This window comes from Gracilinanus agilis, chromosome 2, assembly GCF_016433145.1.
Source record: "Gracilinanus agilis isolate LMUSP501 chromosome 2, AgileGrace, whole genome shotgun sequence".
In the NCBI taxonomy this organism is placed as follows: Eukaryota; Metazoa; Chordata; class Mammalia; order Didelphimorphia; family Didelphidae; genus Gracilinanus; species Gracilinanus agilis.
Window position 1 is genome coordinate 569,673,933 of NC_058131.1, and position 17,998 is coordinate 569,691,930.

Genomic DNA, 17,998 nt, shown 5'->3' on the forward strand with positions numbered 1-17,998 from the left:
GGAGGTTGAGTTCAGTCTGATCTATGGACTAGGCTCCAAACGGACTGGTTAGCTGAGCCCACACCAACCCAGAGGGACCCCAGTCCTGGCCCCAGTTTTCCCCCTTCGGGGGCCCAGAAACGTTTTGGCAAAGAAGGAAGACGTTATAACGAGACAAGACCCCTCCGTTCCAGGAATAGCCTTTGGAACCGACGCGGTGCCAGCCTTGCCTCCCCCTCCTCTTCTCCGTTGCGGTTTCCATCCGTCTAGGGACAGATCCACAGCCAGACTGACCCTGGTCCAGCTCTTCCCCGCCCTCGCCCTTTCAGCAGCGCTCGCTTCCGGCGCCCCTATGATCGAGACTGTTTTTATTAAAGAACCAAAGTCACTTAATACAGAAATGTCTCCCAAAACAAAGTTGAAAGGTTGTCATCTCGTGAGTCGGTGGTCGCCCTTTTAAAGTGCTGTTACATCAATAATTTAGAACGAAAAAGAAATAAATTAAATCCAACCCAAAGATCCAAACTCAGCAGGGAAGAGGGAGGTCGAGGGACGAGGAGGAAAGAGCAAAATAAATTACTTCATAAATAAATAAGGTTAAGTTAAACCAAATGCTGTACTAAGAGAATCACAGTACATTTATATCCATTGCACATAGCCACTTTGTCATTTAGGAACGAGAGTTTAAGAAGTGGACATTACAGGTAGCTAGGACTTCAATCAGACAGTGATCACGTATGGAACATCGCTGGCGGGAAGCTGAGAACATTGTATTCACAATCGACAGTCATATATTGTACAGTTGGACCGCGTGTTCTCCTTCGGGTTAGTTGGTGAGGGTTCCTTGCTCTCTTTCTTTCTTTCTTTTCTGCCCCTCTTCCTTTGGTCCAGTTAAACTTTTGTGGTCCGATGCCCTGAATTTCAACTTAGTTTTAGGCGGTATTTACACTTAGAAGCTCTGAGTCAGACAGAATCCCAGGGGTTGGAGGGGAGGTGTGGGGGGAGAGAGTGAGTGGGCCGAGGCTTGGGAGATGGAGGAGGAGGGCGTCCGGAGATCACTATTTACATTGGTCTGGTATAAATGGCTTGTTTCTCTCTTTCGGTCGCTGCTCCGTATTTACAGAGGAGGAGCATGGCTTTGTAGGTGTGTCCACGCGGCTCGGCTGCCTTAGGTTGGGGCTAGGGCAGGAGTGGAGGCTTGAATGAGCAGTTGCCAGTGCAGTGACGCGGCGTCAGCATCTTACAGGAGAAGTGGTGGAGCGCATCGTGGGCTTCTGGAGAGCGAGAAACCCAGGCCAAGGGCCCAATCTTACTTCCCCTCCCCCACTCCAGAGGATACTCCGCCCCTCCCCCTCCTTCCAAGTCTGGGGTTCAGTAATCTCGTCTGTTCTACTTAGCCTATCTATACAAATTTTAAAACACAGTTTTAACCAAATGCCCTTCCCTGAACCCAAATACCCCCCATTTATCTTCTCCAACAACCGTTCCCCTCTACTTTCCCAGACTCAGAACTCTTTTACCAGTCCGCCAAACCTTCCCGCCTTCCTCTCTTGCTCCTTCCTCATTTTCTTTTTTCCCTTCTCTTCCTTCCTCCCTATCTTTCTCTGCTTCCCTCCTTTCTTTTTCTTTCTCTCCTTCTCTTCCTTCCTTCCTCTTCTTTTCCTTCCATCTTCCCTTCCTCCCTTTTTCTTTCTCTCCTTCTCTCCCTTCTTTCTTTCCTTCCCTTCTTTTCTCTTTTCCTTCCTCCTTCCCTCCCTCCCTTCCTTCCTTTCCATCCTTCTCCTCCGGTTTCCCCAACTAAGAGCCTAAAGAGGAAACGAGATGCTCCCCTCACCTTTTAATTTCTGCTGGATGGCATAGCGAGCCTTTCTTTCCTGGTCTAGTTCGTTACACAAAGTGTCTGAAAGAGAATGGGGGAGGGGAGGGATGCCAAACTGAATCAAAACCGGGTGTCCGAGCTGTGCTCCCCTCGGCTCCCTCCCTCCCGCCCTCCACACCAATCATCACGGACACCTCAGACTCGGTTTAGTCGGGCTAACTCTTGCCAGTTGCAGGTTGGGAACTCACAGACATACACACAGCAGCAGCAGCAGCAGCAGCACACTAGCTTATGACTGCAGTATGGTATAGGAAAGTAATGGTTGGGAATTGCGCTTAAAGGCAGATGGATCTAACCAAAATTAAAGCAAACTTAGGCATTACTTCCCAGGTAATTTTACGCCTCGATTTTTAATTTAGAAACCATGGAAATTGCCGCGATAAGAAGTTCAATCACTCCATGTAATGATGCCTTCAAGCCGTTTGTTGGGCTTGCTTGCCATTCTGAGGCTAATCAGAGTATACAAAGGATATTAAATAAAAAAAATAATTGTTAAATTACCTTCAATTTAAATCCAAATGACTGAACTAACATTACAGCCCCTACCAGACAAGAGGTAGTTATGGCCTCTTGCAAGCGCTCACCTGACTCGAGTCTTACCTCTGACAATTTGCAGCTGTTGTACCATTTCTTCTCGATAGGCCAATTCCCTCTTCATCTGATCCTGAAAATTATCTGTGCAAATTGATTAAGTGAGAACTGTTAAGTACAGTCCCCCACCCCCGCATGCATTACCCAGGCTGGTGGCCCTCCAGAGAACCCCCGAAAATGTGTGTGTGGTGAACTGACAGGAGAGGTGCTTGTGAGCATGGGGGCCTGGAGGTGAGGAGGGACGGACCAGGACATGCTGGGCAGGTCTCTCCTCCCACTGGCCTGGGGGAGAAGCCTAAATAGCTTGGGCATCATCCTTCAGCCCGAGACAGTTATGGAGGGAAGATGAGGGAGGAAAGGGGGAAAGAAGAGAAAAGAAGAGGGGAGGAAGGAGAAAAGAAGAGGAGGAGGAAAGGAGGGGATAGGAGAAAAGGAGAAAGGACAAGACCTGGAAAGCAAGGCAACTGAATTTGCCTTAGGAGGAAGAGAAGAGAAAAAGTGAGGAGAAAAGGGACAGGGAGACTGAGGTAAGTAGGGATGTACCTTTGAGGCTCTGGAATTCCCGTTCCAGTTTCTTCCTGAGCTCCATTTGCTCCAGAAGTAGTTTTTGCAATTCACCTGTGAGGAATAGCTTGGTAAGGCCTTGCAGTTCTCTGGCCAGGACAGCTCTGATGCTACCTGATCCTCCACCCAGGCTTTCAGAAGTTCTATAACCCACTCAGGGTCATGCCCTGGTCCCACCGCTGGCAAACCCTGCCTGTCCCCACCCCTACACCCACTTGAAGTCGGGGGCCTGGGCCTGCAGACTGAGGTTGTCTTTCTCTTCCCATTTCACCAACTGAAGGGTGGCAGTGGTGGCAGGAATAGGGTAAGAGGCATCTTCCAACCCATACACCAAGCTTCTAGATGGATGGGTTCCAGCTACCTCAACTAGTCAGTTCTTTTGCCTCCCTTTTGTTGCTTCCAAACTGGGTGTTTAGTAGATATCCAGAAAGGGGGCCTAGAATTACCCAAATAACCACACACTCCCCCTTTTCAGATTATGAGGTTTACCCCACATCCCACTCTTGTTCTCCATCTAGCAGATCCATAAAAACTGGAATGGACCTCTTAAAGGGGAATCTGCTCTAGGAGTTGTTGCTCAGTTCTGTGTTCAACTCTTCATGACCCTTCTTGGAGTTTTCTTGGCAAAGATCCTGGAGTGGTTTACCAGGTCCTCCTACAGCTCATTTGACAGATGAGGAAACTGAGGCAGGCAAGTATAAGTGACTTGCAGAAAGTCACACAGCTAGTGCCTGAAGTCACATTTGAACTCAAGGGGCTCCATGCCTAGTGCTCTATCCACTTCGCCACCTAGCCATCTGTTCTAGGAGTAACAGGCTCTTTGTATACATTCCCTTCTTGCTGTAGCCCCTAAAACTCAAGGGAAAGGAGACTCTGGACCATTTTCCCACCTCCCTGTATCAGTGCTGGGTCCGTCCACATGGTCTTCTGCCTACCTACAGAACTGTGAGATTTTTAAAGCTTATAAAACCCTTGGAAATAATTTTTCAGATGAGCGAAATGAAGCCCAAAGAGGGAATGTGATCTGCCCATGATCACAGTGAGTCAATGATAAAGCCAAGCCTAGAAGATCCATTAATTTCATGTCTCCTCCCTCCAGAACATTGTCTCTGGATAAACCTTTTGGCTGGAAGCAAGGAATGGGAAGAATGGGAAAGGGGAGCAGGGAACAGGGGCCCTCTTCATCAGCGTAGCCTATATTTTTGCAAAGAAACCTCAACACCCAACTTTTGGAGAAGGCTCCTGGAATCTTCTGCAAGCTCACTCCTTTTGAAGGTTGAAAATGTTGTCTGCCACATTGGGGGGATGCTATTGACATATGGTCCTTATTCACCCCACTTCCCATTGCGAGATGAAAATCAGTCTACAGGGCTTCCATTCCAGAAGGCAGTCTCACTCTGTCTAAGATGAACAGGAATCCCTCTCAACCCCCCAAACCCCATTCTCGGTTTCTTTGTTTCTCCAACCCCTTTACAACCCTCTCTGTTATAGAAAAAGAAAGGGAGAGTTGGAGATGATCATCAGGATAACTCAAGATAAAAACAAAGTGGGAATAAGCCCCAGAAAGTCCAACGATACCCAAAGGGGAAAATTTTTTTTTATCTTGCTTTTAAGGGAAAGCCAGTTCTGCAGGGGATGTAGATCTTTTTGTTTGTTCTTCAATAACTCAGTGAGCTTGTCTACAGACTGCTCAAATCACCTCCACTCCTGCCCCAGCTAGGATTTTGACTTTATTCATTAACACACACACACACACACACACACACACACACACACACACACACACACACACACACACGAGCACATGCACTTCCTGCCTCTGAAGATTTAGACAAACTTTAGAGCCCTCACCTCTGGCGAGGTTCTCGATGTCTTTCTCACCTATCGGAGTTCCAGTGACATCCAAGGTCAGGCCTTCTTCTCCTGTGACAAACACAAGATCAAGTGAGAAGGTGACATTACCAGCTGACAGGAAATGCCTTGAGTCAAGAGACAGTGGGTTGCTTAGGAACACCCTAGGTCAACCCCTCTGGAAGCCCGGCCCCAAGCTACCTCCTTTGATATGTTCTTTGTCCATGGTGGAATGGGCAAGAAGGAGGAGAGTGGATTCATAGTCCAGAGAAGTTTCCTTGCAAAAGGGCTAATTGCCTTTACTGATATGTCCCCGATATAGCCAGGCCTAGAGAGATGGGGTTTAGGCTCTCTTTCTGCATGAAAAGTCTCTTGCACTTCAGGCTTGGTGCCCGGATTTCTTTCTCCCTCTTAACTCCTGTTTTTCCTCTTCCCTTTGCCCCTTCTGCTTTGGGCTCCCATTCGGCACAGGGCCAGTTTCAGAACCAAGAGGGAATGGACTGGGAGTATACCGGTGGAGAAGGAAACCAGGGGACAACAATGGAGAGAAACTGGCTCTCCGATGGTGAAAGTTATTTCAGGATTTCTCCATGTGAAGCTGGAGGGGACAGCTTTTTACTGCCAATTTAAAACCCCTTCCTTTCTAGTGTCCACATTTCCATCACGGATGTCTGCCCTTCAGCAGCCCTACCAAGCAGCCAACAGGCACTGTGCACAGGTTGAAGTTCCCCAGAGCCAACTCCCTGCTCCTGGGAGAGGTGGGGATGGACAGGGAAGGCAGAGGCAGGGGTGTGTGTGTGAAGGGCTCGCTCACCTCGGTCTGTGGTTACAGGACTGGGCTGAGAGACACTCCTTTGGTCTTGATAGGATTTCCTAGTCTCCAAATCCTCTGCTGTAGAGTGATTGTCTTCCTTATCTGGCTCTTAAAAGGAATAAACCGATTTTCAAGTACAAGCAACGAAAGTATGACCGAATATATCCTTAATTACATAATTAAGGATGGGGTCCTTATTAACGGCCTCTCAGGGTAGCTGCCTAATCCCTTTGCTATTGGAAGGCTGGCTGGGCTCCTGGGAGTGTTACCTTGGGTAAATCTGGGCTCTTTCCTCGCAAACCCTCCTCTCCTCCCCCACCCTCATTCAAAAGAAGAAGAAACCAAACCCATTAGAGACAAATGACCTACATTGAGTGGAAATACTGGGCCACTAGCGTGTGTGTGTGTGTGTGTGTGTGTGTGTGTGTGTGTGTGTGTGTGTGTGAGAGAGAGAGAGAGAGAGAGAGAGAGAGAGAGATATGGTCTGGGGATTACAAACTAGGAGGGAGGGAGGAAAGGAGAGAGACAGACAGACAGACAGACAGACTATGCAAGTTTCTTCTATTCACTTTTCCATCATTGGCTAGCCCACCAGAGATCAGTATCCATTAAAGAGACCGGCAGGGCTGGCTGCCCACTGAGGCACAGAATCCTCCTGGGAAAGTTTGCCTCCCAAGAGTTTCTCTCTCTGTCTCTGGCTCTTTTTCTGCCTCTCTGTCGGACTGTATGTGTGCGTATGTGTCTGTCCGTCTGTCTTGCTTTCTCTTTCTCTACACACACACATACACACATACACACACCCCCCACAATCTTCCTTTGGGGTTCAAATACTATGAATGAGAGGGCTGAACTTGCTAAGGTACTCTAAACCGAGTCTGCACAAGTGGGTAGGACAAGATAAATCCATCTTTATTTTCACTAACTTCTAATTGAAATAATTTTAAGACATTATTCTAAAAAGCAACCCACAGCTTCCACCAAAGGAGTTCATGACATTTAAAGAAAAGAAAAGATGAAGAACTCGTGGACTAGGTGATTTTTAGGGTATTTCCCCGCCCTAAATCCTCTGATAAACCTCATTTAGGGAAAAGGACAGAACGTGTGATTTCATTGTCCTAGGAAGCTCCCTGGTGAGGAAATCCCTTCTACCCTTGCAGGGAGGCAACTTTTGTGTAATTTAAAATGTTAAATAATTGCCTAGTATGGAAAGGTTTTAGCAAGTCTTCCTGCCTCTGACAGAGGCTCGATATCCACTGAGCTACGGTGTGTCCCAAGTTTTATATAATATATATTCATCACACTATATAGATCACCAAAATGTCTCCTGTTCAGCTTTATTCCCGTCAACCACTGTACAATGTAGATGAGCGATTTCACACAGATCAAATAGCCAACCGAAACGTCCTCCAGATAGATCCACTCAAAGAAGCTGCTTACGACTCTCACATAGTAGGTGCCGGATGGACAGCCACTGAGCCCCTGGATGAATGGATTCAACTGAAGGGGGAGTCACAATGTAAACCCGTGAACTAAATGCATATTAATGAGAAGGGTAGGGAGGCTCTCTTTTACATGGTACAGTTTAAGTTGTCGGGGTTCCTTCTCTCCCTTTCATTATGCCTATTTCATATTCTTCTCTCCTCCTCCTCCTCCTAGTTCAGAGAAGTCTCTCGGGTAGGGAAGAAGGGAGAAAGGGCCACCTTTACCATTTGCCTCTGGGTTGCAAAGGTAAGAGGCCGCCGTTCCCAGCGCCGAGGAGCTCTTCAGGGTCTGCAAGTGCTCATCTCTTTCCTGCGCATACACCTGCAAAGGGGACGTGAGAAATTAGATGCAATTAGGCCGGCGGTTTGTTCCGGCCCTGAGGACCCTCAGCCACCCTTCTAGGCAAGGAAAAGGGAAAGCTCCAACAGGATTTGATTGGGGGAGGGGGACCAGGTGAGGGAGGGGAGGGACTGTGTGCAAACAGAAGGGGGAATGGGAAAGGAGGGGGCGGGACCCAGAGGCCCCCAGCGAGGGTACAATGACCGCCCGCCCGGCGTTGGTGACGCAGACGAAGCGGCCAAACGGCCTCTGAGCCTCGCAAATCGTTTAGTATTAAATATAATCATTAGTGCTCTAGAGAAAATTACCTGAATTAAAATTTCAGTCGCGGAGGCCAAGAGCTTTCAAAGCTCGCTGCCCCTACAAATTCTGCATCTGACTAATTTGCCATAATTCCTCCTCTTCCCTTCACTCCTCCCCTCCCCCATCCCCAGCACAAAAGAAGTTCTAATCAGGTTAATTATTTGGATGTAAATTTACAGGTGTTCAGAATCACTTAAAAATATCCTGATCCTGGGCCTCTTTCGATGCTCAAGTAGAGCCAACGCAGGCTCCAACGCAAGCCTGGGAAAACCACACACACACACACACACACACACACACATACGTGCATATATGTATAATGTACATGTACACACACATACTCCATGGAGAGCGGCCCCCAGTCCGCACAGTAACTAGAGCAGACCTTCTCCCTCCCTCCCCCAACAAGTCTCCACTCGAAGGTTAAGTCACTGTTCTTTCTTTCCAAAGTTCCCCCAAGCTGCTTCTGTCCTAGGAATACAAATCTAACGGATACACGTTTCGGAACGTGGCGGTCCCAGTGTAACGTGGAGCCTGAGGAATCTAGAGAGAAACCTCCCCCTCCTTCCAACAGCTTAAGCTACGTCTGGTGGGGATAAAAGGGTTCTTTAAGGGAAATCTTTGCTCCCTGATTTTCTGCATCTTCGTGAATGTGGCCCCCGCATGCAGGTGTGTCCTATCACCACCAGACTTCCCCAAATCCGGACATGAGGGAATCCATTCCAACTCGCCTGCTTGTTTCATTTCAGCTACAGTTTTATGCGTGTTTTCTGCTCGGAAGTGTTTAGGGGCATTCCGGGTACACAGAAGCACTGGGAGCTCGGGGGGGGGGGGGGGGCATTCCGTACCCTTCCTCTGTCTCACTAGCTTTCTGTCTCGGTGTGCCTCTCCCTCTTTTGGTTAGCTATAAAAGCACGATGAAATGAAATGCAGAAATACAGCTGCATTCCACAGAAAATGAGCTGCAAAATCCTGGAAGCAGGACTTGTAATATGCCGGGTTACAACGCGTGTTTTCAAGAGCAACAAGGATTTTTGTAGGAATTTTCATGAATAGTTGGAGGGATTCCGCGTAAAAAGTAACTGGAAAGGAGGGGGGGGGGGAAGGACTTTCTCCTGGGACCTGAGAGGCCTCAAATGGCAAAATGGCCCAGTAATTATGGGAAGGCCAACTATAACTACCGGGCTCTGGATGATTGAGGGCTCCTGGACAATCTGGGTGTACAATTTCACCACACACTGACTTAAGGTGAGGAGGACAAGGAAAAACCCGACCCTACCAGCCCCAAGGCCAGCGATGCTGTGCAAGGCCATCACACTGTGGGATCTCCTTTGTTCCCTCCCCCACGCCTTTATAGACTGGGTCTCTATCGAGAGAAAGGAACAAGGAGAGGCTCACCTTGCCAGGGCCCGGGCCAGGACCTGGCCCCGAGCCTCCCAAAGCCCCGCAGGGCTCCCGCAGGTCGTAGTTTCCATTCTCAGGACTCCTATCCGAGCGTCTCCCTGCTTCCTCAGCCACTTGGTCTCCGAAACCTGGCCGGCCAGTGGGCTGCGGCAAGTGGCGTCGGCGGTGGTGGGGACTGCCGCCGTCGGACGAATCTGCTGGGCAGTCTCCTGAGGAGGAGTTGGCAGAGGACGAGCAGGAGATGCCGGTGGGAAGCGGGGTTGTCAGGTCCGCGTCAGGGCCACCTCCCACGACTGACTGGCCCGGATCTGCCTCCTCCTCAGGTTCCGCTTCCTCGTCGTCGGGGAAGCGATTGGACTCCACGTCCACCTCGGGCTCGTCGCCCGTGTCCACGTCGGGCGAGGCTGAGCGGTAGCTAGAGCTGCCCTCGCTCAGAAAGTCCGGACTCAAGTAGCCTCCAGCGCCGCTCCCCCCCGGGCCGCGTGCAGCCCCGGCCCCATAGGCCTCCCGGGTGGTGCCGTACAGCTTGGCTATACTCTCGGCGTCTTTCACCACGGGTCGAAAGGCTGACACGTAGCTGCCCTTGCGGGCCTGGTGGGGCGGTGGGGCCTGGGGTGGCGCCAAGGGGAGGGAGCCTAAAGACGGCGGCAATGGTTCTTCTACTCCGTCCTCGTCCCCAGGTCCTCGGGACAGCGCGCTGGGGCACCGCTCTTCACCTCCCAGGCCGCCTTCCTTGACCGGTTCTCCCACAACCTCCAGGGGCTCAGCCCCTCCAGGGGGAACCGGGCCTCCGCCGGGGCCTCCCGTTCCTCCCGCACCACCCGGGCCTCCGGCTCCACCGTTCCCAGCCGCTGCGGCGGCGGCGGCCGCTGCGGCCGCAACCGCCGCGGCCACGGCCTTGGCCTGGCTCTGAGCTGGATAGGGAGGAACAGGTAGGCTGCCTGCCGCCGGCCAGAACATAGGAAAAGTCGGATAGACCGTGGCGGCCGCTGCTGCTGCAGCCACTGCAGCCGCGTCTTTGGCTGCCCCAGCTGGCTGGTGGCCCCAGAACATAGTACCTCCGCCTGGCCCAGCCCCTGCCCCTGGGGGTAAATGTCCTCCGCCACCTCCAGCCCCTCCTGCTCCGCTAGCCGCACCTGCCCCGCCAGCGCCCTTGGGATCACCCCCGCCCAGTACTGGGTCATCCTTCTTAGGGCACAGGCCGAAAGCCGTGGGGAAGCCGTAAGGGTGCGGGAAGAGAGGCGGTGGCAGCTTCTGTAGAAGGCCAAAGCCTTTACTGGGCACAGGGATCACTGGGTAGCTGCGGACCCCGGCCCCACTGCCGCCTCCAGGACCGCCTCCGCCTCCTCCAGCCAGGCCCAGCCCCCGCTGTGGGTGAGGAGGCGGCGGTGGACCAGGTGGCCCTGTAGGGTCATCATCGGCAGCGCAGCGGAGGCTCTTGTGGGGCGGTGGGCCAGGGGGGAGGTCTCCTCCGCAGCCCGGGCCGCCCCCTGCACCACCGGCCACTCCTTTTCCGGGGCCCCCGGAGCCTCCACCGCCTCCTCCCCCGCCGCCGTGGAGGGAGAATGTCCGTTTACGAGTCCCGCCGTTGAACATGGCCTTGACGTCCTCCCACGCGTGACTCAGCTCGTCCGTGGCCGTCTTGTCACTGAGCTTGAGATGGCGCCGCCACGAGTTGAAGTTGGCCGCGTCGGGCTGGGTGTACTTGGCCTCCGGGGTGCGGTGGGAATGGAAGATGAACTTGTTGGGAGAGAAGTACATGCTGCAGTAGCCGCACTTGATGCACTTGGCGCGGGAGCTGTTGTAGCGGGCAGGGATGAAGCTGCCTCGCGAACCCCAGGCGCACTCGTGCACCACGTCGAAGGCGAAGTTTTCTGGCAGCTTGGGCGGCTTATGCTCTCCGAGAAAAGACTTGCAAAGCCGCTCTGCCTCGCGCTTTGTGATCATGCCGCAGCGGCGCGACGAGATGGGCATAGCCCCGGCCCGGCGCAGGATCTCCAGCTGAACTGGGGTGCACTGCACGCACGTGATGCCCAGGGCCACCCGCCGGTTGTGGATCTCATTATAGCTATAGTTCTTCAACAGTGTGTTCGAGATCTGCGCCAGACACAGACGCTCCTGGCCGTCGATGACCAGGGAGACGATGGGGACCCCGTACAGGGACGTCTCGCCGACCTGGTTGGGCTTGAGGGTATTAGAGCCGGAGTACGGCTGCAGCTCCTGCTTGGAGTTTGGGGAGGAGCTTCCTTCGCGCCCATTCCCCATCTGACTGGCGAGAGCCTCCATGCCGCCACTTCTGCAAAAGAAAAATCAGAGAGGAGATGAGCCATTTTCAGGGCCGCTGCTCAGTCCCGCCCAGCTGGGCGCAGAGAGCTGCTGCCTGCGTGGGGGGCTTCGCATTTGTTATTCACAACAGAAGTCACCCCCATGTAATAAGTCCCTTTTGTTATTAATACATGTGCTGGCACTAGGACAAAATCCATCAGGGTTGGAGGAGGAGGAAGAAGAGGAGGAGGAAGAGGAAAAAGAGGAGGAAGAGGAGAGAAAGGAGATATTTACTGCAAAGTTGCCCAACTTCCCTGGTCCGGAATCAAGGACATTCACAATCTGTTCAACTCTCTCTCTGTCCAACCCGGTGGCCACACAGGGTATGGGTGGGTGGGGACATGAGCAGAGAGATCCTTAAGAGGGGAGCCCCTAGCACATGGTGGTTGGAGGGCTGTCAATGTCCATTATCACACTGTCTGGACTGGAGAGGGCAGGACTGGGCTGGGGCTGCTGTCCGGGGTTCTGAGCCCGTCTCCAAAAACTCTTTCAGATAGTTTGAGCCCTAGGAGCAAGATCCCAAGCAGTCAAACTACACATTCCCTGGCCTGGTTCAGTTGGGGGGGGGGGAGGGGAGGGTGAAGGGAAAAGATCGGACTAGTGCTCAACTGTAAACAAACCAGTTCCTTTCCCAGTCGCCCTAAGCTCCTTTTGGCAGAAAGATTAAAGGCAGAAAATGAAATGGTTTTCTTTGTAACTATTGGTGGGAAATCTTGTGCCATGGCCATAATAATGTGATCTATCTGCTTTAGCCATTTTCCTGACAAATACACATTTCAGGTCCGGGCCATCTGGCAGGGAGGGGGTCTTTTGTAGAAGTTTCTCCTATTTTGCCTCTCTTTTGGTTTCAGCCGGAAAGTCCCTAATTTTTCATTCATCAAATACTATTTCCCCCCACTTTGCCCAGAGTGCAAGATTTGGACTTTTCTCTTTTTAAATTTCAAATTGTTCCTCCCTTTATCCCCTCATTATTTGTTTTTCCCAAATGTGTTCATGGCTCCAAATATAGAAAACTGGAGTCTCAACTGCTTTCTGAAATCTTTGGGGACTCAGGGAATTCTGATCTTGAAGATTTCTCTTCCTCTCCAACTAAGAATCTAAAAACCCGGCTACTCCGGTTGCCAGATTCTAGTCGGCATTTGACACGCAGGATTGTTTTAAATTCCTATTTCCTTAGCTTTAGAGGAATCCGGGTCGGCCCCTGACCCTCCACCTCTCCTTAATCATAGCAAAGGAAGATCTGGCCTGCTCAAGGCTCCAGTGGTCGTGGGTCCAGGAAAATCAACCTTCCCCACACCTTCCAAACAACCAAGATGACAAATTAATTTTAAGAAATGCAACCCTCTCCACCCAAATTGTCTTTCTAAGAAACCAGGAGGCGGGGTGGAGCATTATATTTGCACATTTCTTTCCCTTTGGTCTCTAAGAAATGCATTTGAAACAAGTTGACCATACCGAAAAGTTGAATACCCTTATAAAACCTTCACCGACCGCTGCGTAGGAAGTAAGGAAGCCGACAACTCCAAAGCAGGGACCTAGCAGAAGGATCCCTAAGCCTAGCAAATGAGCTTATGGAGGAGAGATTGGAAAGGCTGAGCAGCTTTTAAGGTAATTACACAATCTCAGCGCCGTTTTCTCGAAAATGTGTCAACTGGCCCGCATCTAGTGAAAAGTCTGTCTTGGAGCCTCTGAAGGCCAAGTTCCTATCCGAATCCCAATTTGCCCAAGAGCCGGTCCAGGGTGCTGTGCTGAGGGGGAGACAGAGGGGGATCCGGGAGTTGGTTCTTGGAAACCCTGAACTGTTTTAGAGATCACAGGGAAGAAAGCATTCCCGGACCTAGCCCCAGTCAGGCAGGGAACAAGGGAACAGAGGGAGAAACGGAGCCCCAGGAGACGAATCGGATTTCAGAGACGAGATCCTGAATCAAAGGGTCTGCTGCCAGGAGGGAGGCGGGTTGAGGAAAGAAAAGCCTTGAAGGCCGGCAGTGAGGGGGGGGGGGGGAAGGAAAGAAAAACAGGCTGAGTTGGAAGGGGCAGTGGCCCCAGGCGGGTTTGGTAAAGCAGCTTCTCCGCCTCCTGGCGTGGGAGGAGGCGGGGGTGGGGGGCGGGGGTGGTGGTAAGAGAGAAGGAGTGGAAATACTCTTTAGCCTGGGAGTCCGGCGGCTGGGTGAGCTTTTAGGGTTTTGTTTTGCATAACAAATTAAAAATAAGAATGAAACGAAAAAAGCAACGACGAAAAAGGTGCGGGGCTCTGAACAGGACCCGACGCTGGTACTCACCGAGAGGCGGCAGCTGGACCCTAAAGTGCAGGGTCACTGTCTTTGGATAACGGAACCGGCGGGAGTTAGAAATTGCACCCAGCTCTCTCGGTTACGGTGCGGGCCCACGTTTGCGCGGGCACACACACATTCGCACTCTCACACACTCTTCAACCCTCCCTCTTGTCACCCTCTCCTCCGCACACATCCACTGCCCTAAGTCCCGAGAGCTGGCCGGGCCGCGAGCCTAGGGGGAGTTAGTTGTCGCGGAGTCCTCTTCACGGGAGAGCTCGGGTGCTTGTCCTGCGCCGCTGTCCTCCCGGCCCAAGACGCAACAAGAGAAGTGACCACATGGCCGGTCCGGGGGCGGCGGCAGCGGCGGCGCCTGAGTCGGTGGCGCCGCGCATCGATCCGCTGACAGCTGAAATAATAGGCAGGCACACCCACTTAGCGGGCGCACCTCGGCAGGGGCCGCACTTCGCCGGGGCCCGGCGCGCGTCAATCAGCCCCCAGCCCGCCAGTCACTCAGCGCGCAGCCTCGGCCTGGGGCTGGCTAGCCCAGGGCTCCCAGACCCGGGAGGGAAAGGGAAAGGGGGGCGGGGGACAAGACAGGGGGTGCCCCGGGCAGAGTGCAAGGTAAGCGGCCGGCCCTGAGACACCTGCGCCCAGCTCTGCACCTGCGGCCGGGCGGGCGGTGCCGCGCCCGGGAGAGGGGGAGGGCTGGGGGCGGGGAGGAGGAAAGGGGAGGTGTAAAGAGAGGAGGGGGAAGAAGAGATGGGGCCCGGGGGGGGGGGGGGTTAAGGTCGGCGTGCAAGGGAAGAGCGCTGGGCAGGCGGGCAGGACCCGGAGCTGCGGGCACCCTGAGGTCTGGCCATGCTTGGGTGGGAATAGGAAAGGGAGAGAAATAGTGGTCTTGGAGGGGGAGGAGAGCAAAAAGCAGCTTGCTGGCTCTGGATTGGGGGGGGCAATTGCCAAGGGCCCCCAGCTAACCTCTCGGTTATTGTAGCCCCAGTCGTGCGTATTCCACAGCCTTGGGCCCACGAGATGCTGAGGGTGCGGCGGGAACCCTACCCCAAAAGCTCCGTGCCACTCGGACTCCAGACAGCTTGGAAAGTTTGTCTATAGGGGGCCCGAGACCAGTTCGGCCCCCGCTCCGGGCTGGTGCAGAAATGGGCCGACAAAAGGTAGCAGTTGCGTCTCGAAGATGTTCAGGTTTGGGTGGTCGGTCGGGTGGGGGAAGAAGGTAGCAAAGGGTGGGGAGAAAGGCAAAGGAGAGAAAGTGGCTGGAGGAGGCGGTGGAGCTAGCGAGGTGGAATGAGCAATGTCCGCGGCCCTCCAGGTTGGCCTCCCTGCTCCTTCACTGCCTCCCTCCGAGTCTGTTGTTGCCCCTCCTCCCTTGGCCTTGTCCACTGAGGCCCCAGACCGCGGGCGGGTCGATGGCGGGAGAAATCACCGAATATATTATTTATGTAGCACCGCAAACTGCCCCAGGCCGGCGCGGGAGTGAGACGGGTCGATGCGGGATGGGAAAAGGAGACGCCACCGGAGTCAAGCTGGGTCGAGGATGGTGGGAAGAGTATGTGGGGGTAGGGGGTGGGCGTGGGGATGGGGGGGGGGTGACTGTATGCTTGGAAGCGCGAGTTCTGAGGCTTGCGGAGTGGGGGTGGGGACTGGGCGTTCGGCAACCACGGTCAGACATAGCCATAGCCGGGTCATTCTCTCTGGCCCTAAAATGGTGGGAGAAGCCACCCCTCTCAAGTGTTGTGTAGAGGAATCGATAAGAGGACATCTAGGAACCAGGCCCTTACTGCGTTTGTAGAGTGTGTGCACACAGGAGATGGGAGGCGTCCAAACTGAGATCTCTCAGCTTAGAGAAGGGGGTTCTTTCCTTCCAAGGCCACGGCTGCCTTCCTAGGGACCTTGGGTCCAGGCCTTGAGTCCTGTTAGGGCAAGTCAGGGAGTCAGGGGCCACCAATAGAGCCAGACAGAGGAACCTAGAGGTCAAGCACATCCTCACCTCCTCCTCCCCCGCCGCGCCTATCTCTCTCTCTCTCTCTCCCTCCCTCTCCCTCTCTCTCTCTCCCCCCTCGTGGTCTGTGACTCATTTTCTTTTTTTAACTCAATTTGTTCCCCTCAGTATCTTTTCATCCTTGAGTTAGCTGTCTTCTTCCTTCCTTTCCACCCTTGCTCTAAGTCTCTTCTAGTCTTTTTTTCTCCTGTTTAAATTACAAGTCAGCGAGCCTGTGTGTAGAAGGTAAAAAAAGGCTCCTCTCTTCCACTGCCCCCACCTCCAATCCTTCTTTCCCTTCCCCCCACAACGCTTCGTGGCATTAAATGCTCTTAATGGACACGTTAATTAAACTGTAATTAATCATACTGTCCAGCCCAAGTTTGAACAATTACCCTAATCAAACAGAAGTTAATAACGGCCGGGGATGGCCCGAGGGCTCTGACTTCGGAGCCGCTGCCTCCGCGGGCCGCAGGAACCCTCAGTACTGGAGGCCTGCTCCACACGCGCTGCAGAGCCTGCCACGTAATGTGTTATTAAGTGGAGTTTGTCCTTGGAAACAGATTTGGTGCCATAAATCTTCTCCTACCAACAGCTCCTGGGTCATCCCTCTCTTTATCTGGTCTTTCTTTTAGGCTCCTCTTCCTCTCTTATTCTTTGCTTCTTTGCCGGATTCCCTCTTTCCTTCTTTCTCCTTTCCTATTTTCAATTCTCTCCGTATTCTTTTTTTCCCTTTTTTTCGTCGTCCCTCTTCTTTACTCCCTTTTCCCTCTTCCCTCCCTTCGTTTACTTTTCTTCTCTCTCTCCCTTTCTGTTCCTCTATTTCTTCTCTTCCCCTTTTCCAAACCCTTCTTTTTCTCTATTCTCTCACTGCCTTGAGTACAGCTCCAGGATTAGACATCCTTCTAGTGTGGGGAAAGGGGAGCCTTGGAACGAGAATAGGGCAAGTAATGTTCGATTCTCCCTGGTAGCCTAAGAGATAACTTTAGGGTGAATTTGTTTGCTTTCTTTTTTGGTGTTTCTGCTGTTTGTTTTACCTGCTTCTTTCCCCCTTAAATTCATTCACTGAAAGACATAAAACTTTCCCATATAAAAGTAATTTTCAGCAAACCCAGTTCAGTTCCTCTCTTTGTCCTTCTGTCTGATTTTTAATTTCCTTCTAAACCTTTTCTCGAAGTGTCCCTTATGTCTATATTTTTGTCCCCCTTTCTATCTTCTGTCTCCCCTTCTGCCCCCACCTGTCTCTCGTATCTCCATCTCTTATCTTTCTATTTTCATTTCAAAGCAAGGAAGATGCTCTCTGTTTCTTTCCTTCTCTAAATCTATCTTTTTTTTTAAATCTCTCCGAGTCCACCCGTTCCTTTCTCTCAGTTTATATATCTCTAGATAATTCAGCCTCTGTCTCACTCTTTTCTCTTTCTCTCTTCTAAACCCTTTCTCCCCGCCCCTCTCTGGGACATAGTAACCCAATTTCGGTATCACTGTTGAAACCGTCCCCTAGCTCAGTTAACACCCCCCCCCCGTTCTTTCCTTCTCTCTCAGCCCAGGCTCCCCCACCCCATAATTACAATCCCAGCCGGTAATTATTCTTCGCCTTTTAATGATTATTTTAAAGAGACTTCAGAATCCCGCATCATTGTGACAACGACTGTGAAGCCAGGATGGGGCCGGGAGACAGAAGGGAGGGGAGGGTGGTCAGCCAGGCTTTGCCCCTTTCCCAAAACTCCCCTTGTGGCTCCTCCAGCCTCAGGAGCACAGCTCATCCTCTGGTATAATAACCACATACGCGATTACACTGTGTCTAACTGCGATGCAGTCACTGTCTACACATTGCCCAACTTGTCTGATCCGGTTTGATGACTGGATTACATAGGAGTTGAGTTAAGATAGAAGAGAGGCTCGTGCCTGCGCCCCCTCTGTAGAGGGAGCTCTCTGCAGTCCGGCACCCACTTGATGGACTCCTGAGATTTCTCTATGAGCCAGATTTTGGCTCTGGACTCGAGTATCTTGGACTCCCTCAAAGGGCCAAGTCTCAGAATGGACGAGGGGGCAGCAGAGTTTCGCGGCCCAGAGTTGGGAGGATACGGAGAGAGGTGGAAGTTGGGGGTGGGGTGGGTTCAGAACCCGGCCCTATCGGACAGCTCCAGCTCCTCTGAAGTTCCCAGTTCGATTTGACAAAACCCAAAGGCAGGCTTCACTCT

At 52.4% G+C, this 17,998-nt stretch overlaps 1 protein-coding gene across 1 annotated transcript; it reads right to left on the reverse strand.

Annotated features, from left to right (window-relative positions):
• Positions 1-1,158: 1,158 nt before the first annotated feature.
• SKOR1 (SKI family transcriptional corepressor 1) lies at positions 1,159-11,498 on the reverse strand. The gene is made up of 9 exons (XM_044662403.1): positions 10,041-11,498; positions 9,201-9,968; positions 7,385-7,481; positions 5,679-5,786; positions 4,865-4,936; positions 2,993-3,067; positions 2,459-2,533; positions 1,814-1,879; positions 1,159-1,253 (listed from the first exon to the last, which is right to left on the reverse strand). Exons 1-9 carry the CDS (start codon positions 11,490-11,492, stop codon positions 1,159-1,161), a joined length of 2,808 nt encoding a protein of 935 aa, XP_044518338.1. The 5' UTR covers positions 11,493-11,498.
• Between the last annotated feature and the right edge of the window lie 6,500 nt (positions 11,499-17,998).